General features: G+C 40.3%; 1 protein-coding gene across 16 annotated transcripts in view; it reads right to left on the bottom strand.

Annotated features, from left to right (window-relative positions):
- Positions 1–10,528, bottom strand: part of NRCAM (neuronal cell adhesion molecule) — a 1,614,235-nt gene that overhangs the window by 386,407 nt on the left and 1,217,300 nt on the right. For all 16 annotated transcript variants that reach the window (XM_044087425.1, XM_044087435.1, XM_044087431.1 and 13 more), the window contains one exon: positions 231–401. In XM_044087425.1, the coding sequence (XP_043943360.1) occupies positions 231–401 (171 nt within the window). The remainder of the gene's footprint in view (positions 1–230; positions 402–10,528) is intronic.

The following is a 10,528-nucleotide window of genomic DNA, read 5'->3' as shown; positions in this document are numbered from 1 at the left end:
TAACTCGGGGAAGATAACTCCTTTCCCTCAAGTTAGCTATACCTCTACATTACCAATCCTCCTGTTTGCAGAGGACATAGCAAGGATCGGAAAATGTCAGCAGACCGCTGTTTCCTTCATTCATTATGCTGAAATTTGATGCCTAAACAAAATATCTGCTGAGTCTTGTATCTATTTTATGTCTTTATTAAGGACCAAGACTACATCACAAGGTTGCTATCAATACTTACTTGAAAGAACTTTCAAAGTAATTGGCTGTTTCTGTTGTATAGTCTGTGTGTGATTGAACCTGGCGTAACAAATGTAGTCATCCCGTGAGTCTTCTACCTGCACATTGGAGAAGTAGAGGTCGCCGTTTAGACCTTGCGATACTCGTTTATTTTGTGGAAGTTTCTGAAATGCTGAACAAGAATAAGTGATAGTTATAACCATCAGGCATACAGATGAATACAGCAAGCAATAATTCTCAGAGCTGCTTAATCTAACATCTCCCAATTAAATCCTAAAGTATTTTAACTCTTAGTAAAAAATACAAACCACCACAATTTTCCAAGTTTCATGCTCACATACAATAAACAAGCAAACAATTCCATGTACACAAGTGAACCCAAAAATGGCAGACTGCCCCAGTTCTTCAAATCTCTTTATTCACAAAGGTATGAGCACTTTCACAGGTTATACTGCATCATCAGATATAAACAAGAATAAAAAAGACTGCATTAAATACTCTAATAAACAAATCACATGTTGCATTTCACTTAACTCTAAAAGGGACACAGTTCTAACAATACATAGCATTATGCACACTAACTAAAAACATGTAAAATGAACAAAAACAATATATTTACTATGAATATAAACTCCTTTTAAAAGAGTAGCTACACAAATACTCTATACTAAGTACTGCTATTTCATCTGCGTAGGCGCCTACTCTTTAGTTTAGGCTTAATGGGCACCCTGTCATTCAACCCATGCCCATAGTTGCTTCTGAGCCTGATTATCCAGTTGGCTTCCAGTTGTTCACTAATATTTGTAATATCACCACATCTGGCACTCTCAAATGCTATATCAATAGCTATAAATAAAAATGCGTGTGTCAAATCTGTCTCCAAGACATGTTTAGAAAGGGCACTATTTTGTCTGCCTTTACTAATATGAGAAACATGTTCTTTTATGTAATCCCGCAGTGCGCTAACTGTTTTCACAACATAAAATTTAGCACACACTGTGCAAGAAGCTAAATAAATTATGTGTTCCAAACTACAGGTCGCATATATATTAAATGCATATTCTTTCTTTGGATCATGATGTAAAAACGCGTTGGAAGTATTTATATACTTGCAAGCAGCACATTTGCCACAGGAAACAACATATTTACAGTTTTCTTCTGAAACATCTAGAACAAGTATGCATTTTCTATCTGTGAACATAGGAAAGTATGGTGATGGTATTTATACAAATGTGTTCAGAAAAGTGTGCTATCATAACCATCTTCTTCATAGGGTAAGTATGCACCCACCACACATTTTTAAGAATGTAATCGGCGGTCGAGCATTTAGGATGTCCAGGTTAAGTGCACTTGAAAGCAATTTCCAACATCACTCTAATAATTTGAGAAAAAAATTCGCAGAGAGAGGCTATCAGAACAAAGAAATTGCTGAAAATATTAAAGCTGTAAGGAAAGTGAGAGATACCAGTGCCAAACATTATTTTTCCAACCAAATAACCAAGTTAAATGAGGCAGTAGTGCCACAAGATTCTGATAAGGATATGAAGTTGAGAATACCCATGTTTTATGCAAGTGATAATGTTAGGTATAAGAGAGTTATTCAGAGACACTGGACCGTTATAATGACAGATGAAAGTCTTATGGGAATTTTAGATACCAAACCAAGGGTTATATATAAAAAGATGACATCCCTTAAGAACCGTCTTTGTTACCCTAAAACTCATAGAATTGAGAGAGTAGATAAGAGAACATTTCCCCGTGGCAGAGGTGCTGCTTGCAAGTATATAAATGCTACCAACTTGTTTTTACATCCTGATCAAAAGAAAGAATATACATTTAATATATATGCAGAACATATAATTTATTTAGCTTCTTGCACAGTGTGCGTTAAATTTTATATTGGGAAAGCAGATAGAGCATTGTGGGATTGTATAAAAGGTCATGTTTCATAGGTTCAAAGGTTCATAGGTTCATACTAGGCTATCTGCCCTAGGGCATTTATAAGCCTAGCCAGAGTGTGTTTGGCTTTCACCACCCATTTTAAAATAATTTTGCTATGCCCTTTTTCATGGTTAGTATACTGTGCCTCTATCTAACAGTGACACAGAAGTGATACACGGGGTAAACCTATGATCTCCCATCCACTCATCAAGATTCCTCTTGAAGAGAGTCAATGACGGACTCTGCCTAACCTGGACTGGGATTTTATTCCAGATTGAAGGGAGCCTCTGGGTTATAAATCTGTCCCTCCAGCATGCCCTATTTATTTCAGTGCTGAGGTTCAAGTCTCTGGAGCACGTAGCTCGATGGGATTTGGATTTTCTGAGGTGCAGCATGTCCATTAATTCCGGGTTGGACACAGCTTTATACGTCAGGCACAGATTGCCTCTGAGCAGGCGGTATGCCACTGAGTAGAGCTGGAGTTTCTTTAACCAGGCAGCATATGGCATCTGTTTGAGCCCTTTGATCCTCTTGCTGAGGTACTTTTGGGGTCTTTCCAGTTGCTGCAGGTGTCTAGTAAGGTACATCCCAAAAGGGGCATTGTACTCAATTATGGGCCTGATGAGGGATGAGTAAAGAGGCACGATGACCTCCCCTGATCTAGATATGAATCCCTTCATGATTAGGTGGGCTATATAAAATGATTTTCTAACCACTTTGGCCACGAGGTTGTCAAATGAGAGATTGCTATCAAATTGGGTCCCCAGGTCCCTAATTACTTCTTCTGTACTTAATGGATTACCACCTATGTGGTAATTTGTGGGCACTTTGTTTTTGCCAAAGGGGATGACTATACACTTTTTGGCGTTTAGCTTGAGGCCATGGCTCTGGCACCAGTTGTCTGTTTCTATGAGGCACTTTTGGAGGATGTTTGCGTCGGCTGGCGTGTCGATTATGGCACCCAGTTTGTAGTCATCTGCAAACTTGGTCAGTCACAGTCCTTCCGTGTTGGCCTGTACCTCCGAGAAATATATACCGAACAAGAGAGGTCCCAGGACTAAGCTTTGTGGGACGCCACTTGTAACTGGTTTGGAGTCTGACATGGCTCCAGCAATTCTAACCATGTGGGTTCTGTCCTTGAGCCAGTTTGCAACCCATCTAGTGACATAGGGGTTTATATTTAAGCTGGTGAGCTTATCTATAATGCCCGAGTGGGGTATTGTATCGAAGGCTTTTGCGAGGTCCAGGTAGGCTGTGTGGACCACCTTCCCCTCGTCAATGGCCTTAGTGACTGTTTCAAAGAAATCAACCAGGTTTAAGAGGCAGGATCTGCCCTTAACAAAGCCAAACTGGGTAGGATCCAGTGTCTGTAGGTCCCCAATATATTTATTTATGAGGTCCATGATGATCCTTTCCATAGCTTTGAAGACCAAGCTAGTCAGGCTTATGGGGCGATAGTTTCCAGGATCCATTGAGGCACCACCTTTGTGGAGAGGGACCACTGTTGCTGTACGCCACTCTTTGGGTACATATCCTGTAGTAAGGCTGAGATTGATCAGTAGTTTTATGTTTGGGTTTAGCTCTTCTTGGAGTTCATGTAGGACGCAGCCCGGGACACCGTCTGGTCCCATTGATGCTGTGTTTTTTGCTTTGGAGAGGGCAGCTCTTACCTGAGCATCTGAGATGTCAGGGGGGTATCACTCTGCTGGGATAGATATTTGCTCTTTTGGTGGGGAGGGGAGGGAGAAGTTTGCGCTGAACCTGTCAGCTAGGATGTTGGCAATGTCTGTGGGTTTGGTGTATTTTTAGTCATTTTGGACTAATTCTGAGCATATCTGGGAATTCCCACCCAGGTTCCTAACATAACTAAAGAAAGCCTTGTGATTATCCTTAGTGTCCTGTGCAATTTTTCTCTCAAAGCTGGCCTTAGACGATTTTATGAGTGCCCGTAGTTTTTTGCTAATACTGATCAGAGATGCCTTCCCTTTTTGGGATTTTGCTCTATCATGTAGTAGCTTCCTCCTTCTATTGTATAGTTTGTTTATGGCTGGGGTCCACAAGACAGGACGTCTGCCTTTGGAGGATTGGGACTTGGTTTTATTTGGGATTGCATGATCCATGCATTCCTGAAGGTGTTCATAGAATGCGTTTATAAAGGATTCTGCGGTCTGGGCCATATTTTCCACAGGCCCGGGGGCTTTGAAGGATTCCACCTCAGTTTTGAGGAGTGTGAAATTTGCATTAGAGAAGTTCTTCACTGTGGTTTTTCAGGGCAGGGGGTGGAGTCGGATGTGAATATCCAGTGAGATTAGTTTATGGTCTGATCTTACCAATGAGGGATACACTTCTGGTCTGGAGCATAGAGTCCCCATGTTGGTGATGATCAGGTCCAGTATGTTTTCCCCTCTTGTGGGAGTGGTAGCAAGTAGTTCCATAGCATTTGAGTTTATAAATTCTAGGAACCTTTGGGCTAGGGTGTTGGAGCTAGGGTAATGCTCCCAGTCTATGTTTGGGTAGTTGAAGTCGCCCAATATAATGGTGTTTGGAGAGACCTTCATATTTTCCAGTGTTCTCAGGAAGTCTGAGTGGGGTTCCTGGGCTTGGGAGGGTGGTCTGTAGCAGGCTATAAACTGGAAGGCAGTTTTATTCACTGTTAGTTGCACATGGATAGTCTCTGATGCTTCGTGCCGTGCCACCAACCTGGAGGTGTGGGTATCTTTGACGAATATTGATACTCCCCCTCCTTTTGTGGTTTGGTCCAGGTTTTGGGGCTAAAAAGCATTGTATGAGGTATAACCTGGTAGTGCTGGGGTGCTCTGGGGAGCCTTGAACCAGGTTACTGCACAGCTATCGATGTTCTCCATGCTAAGGAGAGTTTTGAGTGTGTGCATCTTGAGGTTTAGACTTCTGGCATTGAGTAGCATTACTCTTAGTTTCTTATCCCTTGTGATACCTATGGAGGTGGGTTTGTCTTTTGAGCCTTGCCTAAAAAAGGCACTATGGGGGTAGCAAGAGCCTTTGCCAATATCCGAAAGCCCAGGGATGACAGGTGCAAGCCATCCCTAGCGAAGCATCGTGGCTTGTCGAGCATGTCATCCCAGGCTGACAGGCACTGGATCCCCTTTGAATGACACCAATACTTAAGCCAGTTGTTGAAATTGATCATCTTGTCTTCATATTGTGGCATCGTTCTTGGTGAGGGTAAGATGCTACTCAAGGTCAGGGTCATACCGGCCTGGGCTACATGCTCAGAGAGCTCCTTTATGTCTCTTTTCATGTAGTCCAGGGAGGTACGTCTCAGGTCATTCACACCAGCATGGACAATGACTGAGTCATATTTGTACTTGCCTTGGAGTGACCTGAGTGCTAGTGTTATGTGGCAGATCCTAGCGCCCGACAGGCAGCTAACTGTGACCTTCTCCTTGTTCAGCCTGGTGAGCGGGATGTCAGTGTGCCTGACGATAGAGTCACCTATTACAAGTGTATCAGGTGTGTTGTTTAGCCTTAAGGGCTGTGACTGTTTGGCACACTGGCTTTGTGAGCTATGTGTTGTACGTGTTTTGTTTTGGGGTAGCGGTTGCTTGGGTGTCTGCTTTGGAGGTCTCTGCTGCTTATGCAGATTTTTATTTACAGCCTCCGAGTATGTTTTTGTGTGTTTATGTGTTTGGTTTGCTGTCGTGGTAGGTCTATGTGAGACTGGAATTGTAGTGTGTGGTTTCCTTCTCCTCCTGACTGGTTACACCAGTACTGAGTTGAGAGAGCTTAGCCTTCAGTATGGCTATATGGTTGCATCTCTCACATGTGTTGGAATTTGTAACCACGCCAAGGAATGCAGTACCCACACAGTAAAAAAGCAGAATCCGGTACAATAAAAGGCTGTCCAAAATTCAGGCAGTACATCCAAGATAAGAAATTGTAAATTCAGGCAGTACGTCCAATATAAAAGTTTTTAATGACTCAAGGTTAAAAAACAATCCAACACGACTGAATCACGTGTAAACAAGACAAAAGGTACTTCCATGTATCGATTTGTTGAGTGCTTTTGTCTCCCCAACCGGAGACTTCATCAGAATAAATTAGAATAAATCAAGCTCCCTTTTATACAAAACATATTGGATCAATTAACTCACTAACTAATTAAATATGAAAAACTACCACATAAGGATATAAGCATGGTGATAAAAATAAAAATAATACTTAAAACAAACTGTTTGCTTTCATAACATTTCTGTATGATACTGTTGCATGTACAAACAATCCATCTTTCATTTTTATTCTTTTCAAATTCCAATAACAGGAAGATGCTTAAAGGCATATATAATGTCAAGAAGAAAAATATAGAAAAGGTTGTTAATGGTTTGATTTGAAACAGTGAATGCACAAAATCCGTGAATATATTTACGCTTCACGTATATGTAATATTTACACAAAATGTACATATTTAATACTTGCTTGTGCTTGTAATACAATAATAAATAGTAAGTGTGTATATATGCGTGTATACATACATATCTGGTTTGCTGTCGTGGTAGGTCTATGTGAGACTGAAATTGTAGTGAGTGTGGTTTCCTTCTCCTCCTGACTAGTTATGCCAGTACTGAGTTCAGAGAGCTTAGCCTCCAGTTTGGCTATGTGGTTGCATCTCTCATATGTGTTGGAATTTGTTGGGAGGAGGAGAGGGTTGTCTGTGTACATTAATCAGTTGTAACATTGCCTCAAGATTCCCAGATTCACCAGCTGGACCGGAGAGGAGATTGACAACTGACCTTTGGACATGCTAGAATAGTATTGGGAATTCCTTTATAATTGAAAAAAAGGGCTAATGGGGAACAAGGCACTCAAGGAGAGTTTGTGAGGGTGTAGTGCTTTTAATTTTTTAGTGCTGACATATAATTGCTTTAGTGGGCAAGTGCCAGGTAACTTAAATGCAATGTGCTACAGGTAACTTAAATGCAAAAACGACAAACAGTAACTTTCTTTCAAGTGAAACAAGGAAATAAGTACAGTAAGCAATGCAGATATCACTAGGGATCCACAGAAGCGCTGAAAAGCCGCGTTTATTAAATTAGTAAGGGCAGCCAAAGTAGTGCCATTTCTAAACATGTCTTGGAGACTGATTTGGCACACCCATTTTTATTTATAGCTATTGATAGAGTGTTTGAGAGAGCCAGATATTGTGATATTAAAAGCACTGCTGAACAACTGGAAGCCAAATGGATAATCAGGCTCAGAAGTGACTATGGGCATGGGTTGAATGACAGGGTGCCCATTAAACCTAAAGAGTAGGTGCCTATGCAGATGAAGTAGCAGTACTTAGTATAGAGTACTTGTGTAGCTACTGTTTTAAAAAGAGTTTATACTCATATTAGATATACCGTTTTCATTTATTTTATGTTTTTTATTTAGTGTGCATAATGCTATGTATTGTTAGGACTGTGTCCCTTTTAGAGTTAAGTGAAATCCATCATGTGATTTGTTTATTAAAGTATTTAATGCAGTCTTTTTTATTCCTGTTTGTATCTGATGAAGCAGTATAACCTGCAAAAGTGCTCATACCTTTGTGAATAAAGAGATTTGAAGAACTGGCGCAGTCTGCCTTTTTTGGGTTCACTTGTGTACTTGGTATTTTAACTCTTAATATTTGCTGGACTGAAGAAAAACTGTTCTGAGTTAGCCATGATATTCTTTTTGACAAAATGATTAGGCATCCCTCTCCCATTAAATTCCAATTTGCCTTCCCTGTCCTTAGCAGCATAATGTCTCATGACTTCTGATTTAGCTGCACTGGATGAACTCAGGATCCAACTAACTTAAACATAGTTACTAACACACACACACACGCACACACACACACACACACACACATACACACACACACACACACACACACACACACACACACACACACACACACACACACACACACATACACACACACACACACATACGCACACACACACACACACACACTAACATAAGCACATGAAAATGCATAGATTCTGTGAATCTTTCTTTGCTCCTATACACAAAAAAATAAATTTATTTTAAGCAATCCTTGTGTCTAAAGCAAGAGCCTAACAGAAAAGATCTCCAAAACCTTTAACAGCTAATAATATCCTAGTTCAGAAGATCCTTTGGCTTTGTATGCATTGCAGGATATGCTCAAAATGTGGTATTATGGGATGTTTCGAGTATCTGCAGAGATGCAAAGGTGAGTTTGAATAACAATATATACTTCACAAATCAGGTCCTAAATGAGTCCCTAGTCTGCTGTGCTAAGCTACAAGTTGGCTAAGTGGCACATTTTCTATGATTAGTAAGCCATTTACCCAGGCTGGGTAAGAAGGTAGTAATACTTGAGTGTTTATATGGCCTTAGGAGTAGTTCAACATTTTTTCCTATCATAAGTACACATAAATTGAAATAATTTGTCCAGCTTGTTAAAACTGCAAAGACCAGACAGCAAGGGAACAACTTCTATCTTTGTCCATAGACATTACTTGTGGGTGGTCTCTCGCATATCTTGTCTATGTCCATAGACATTACTTGTGGGTGGTCTCCCGCATATCATGGTGTACTGTGCACACCTATGGATATGTTTCCATGCTCCTTCTCAGGGTTATAGTATATTTTTGAACTGCATTTGAGCTAGTGGCTGGCATTCAATTCAGACAGCTTTTCTGATGCAGAGTGCATGTTTTTATCTCCAGAAATTTTTGGAACTCTTGTTTGCTAATTTTATTGTATTGTTCCACAACAACATTTTTTCTGCTAAACACAAATTTGTTTTTCTGTCTTCCAGTCTACATCCTTCTTCCATCTGAGTAGGCCCAGGTCACCTCCGACCCCTTGCTTTCCCTTTTAAATGAACTGGTTAAGTGACAGGAAGCATTAGTGGCTATGGAACATCTTTCTAGTGCCCTACCGCATGCAATATAGGAGAATAACACTGCACGATGCAATGTAACATAATAGACAGCAGACAATCGATGTAACATAGATAGTTGTTGCAGAAAGATGTTAATAAACCTAATCTTTCAGTTCTGTGTTTGGATCTTTCCTTCTCTGTTTGCATTACTGATGACTTAACCTAAGCAATGATTTGTTCCTGGGTCTCTTCTGAAAAGTGGAACTTGTGCCTGTTGGTTTACATGGTTAACAAACTATTACATGAGTACTTATTAACTAGCTGTCTTCAGGAACGCAACTTTAAATGACAGGCTCAACAGTATGCGTTCCTGTACTGAATGCAAGTTAAGGAAAGATTGGCAACTTTTACATAGCACTGATCACATTCTTATTTGTGTGTGCATATGTGTGCGTGTGTGTGTGTGTGTGTGTGTGTGCGTGTGTGCGTGTGTGTGTGTGTGTGTGTGTGTGTGTGTGTGTGTGTGTGTGTGTGTGTGTGTGTGTGTGTGTGTGTGTGTGTGTCTTAGGTATTGCAAAGAATGATTATGGAGGTACATTTATAGGAAAGAGCTGAACACTTTTTTTTTTGTTCCCAACCATAAAGGACTATTTTAGGGGCTTTAGATGTGGACTTTCATTCAGCATGTAATAATACAATTTGTTTCATAGGTTCATAGGTAGATACTAGGCTGTCAGCCCTGGGGCCTATATAAGCCTAGCCAAAAATGTTCCCTGGCTTTCGCCACACAATAAAATTATTTTCCTGTGACCCTGTCAAGCAGTGCCACAGAAGTCATAAAGAAAGAAATAAAAAGAAGTGAATCACACAATCTACAAAGTCTCTCATGTTCAGTGATGCTAAAATATCTTCTACCACACCAGTCCAGGAGTCTGTTCATGCAGAGGAAGGATGTTGACAAGTACAGAAGTACCACAACAACAAAACTAAGTACTTACTGGGCAATTTGCTGATACCATTTAAAATGCAGGGATATCATATGGTGCTGCTGAAAAGGAAGTTGTAACAACAAGAATATAGAATTTACTAACCTTTGCTTAGGGGATATAAAGATTACTGATTATAATTGACTGAAAGGGAATACAGAAAGAAATAATTTCTGATTGCAGACTAAATACCAAGTACATAAATAACAAACACAAACTACTTGGACACAGGTTACTAACATTGTTGACAGGGAAAGTCAAACTGAGCACAAAATCCCCATTTCAGCGCAGGCCCAGAGGAAAAACAGCTCCGAATGATACAGTGGTAATTATTGGGCTTATGACCTCAGAGGGGCCTTTTTAAGGCCTGGGCATGCTTCCCAAAGGTAAGAATCAAATCTTGTACTTTGTGTCTGTAAGGTAAATACCTTAACCCTTATGCCAACATACATATTGCAAAACTATGCTTTTTTTAATGCAATATGTAGTCAGGTGAAAAAACAC

Source organism: Protopterus annectens, chromosome 11.part0 (genome assembly GCF_019279795.1).
Source record: "Protopterus annectens isolate FY-2018-M chromosome 11.part0, PAN1.0, whole genome shotgun sequence".
Taxonomy (NCBI): domain Eukaryota; kingdom Metazoa; phylum Chordata; order Ceratodontiformes; family Protopteridae; genus Protopterus; species Protopterus annectens.
This window is presented reverse-complemented; position numbering and strand designations above follow the sequence as displayed.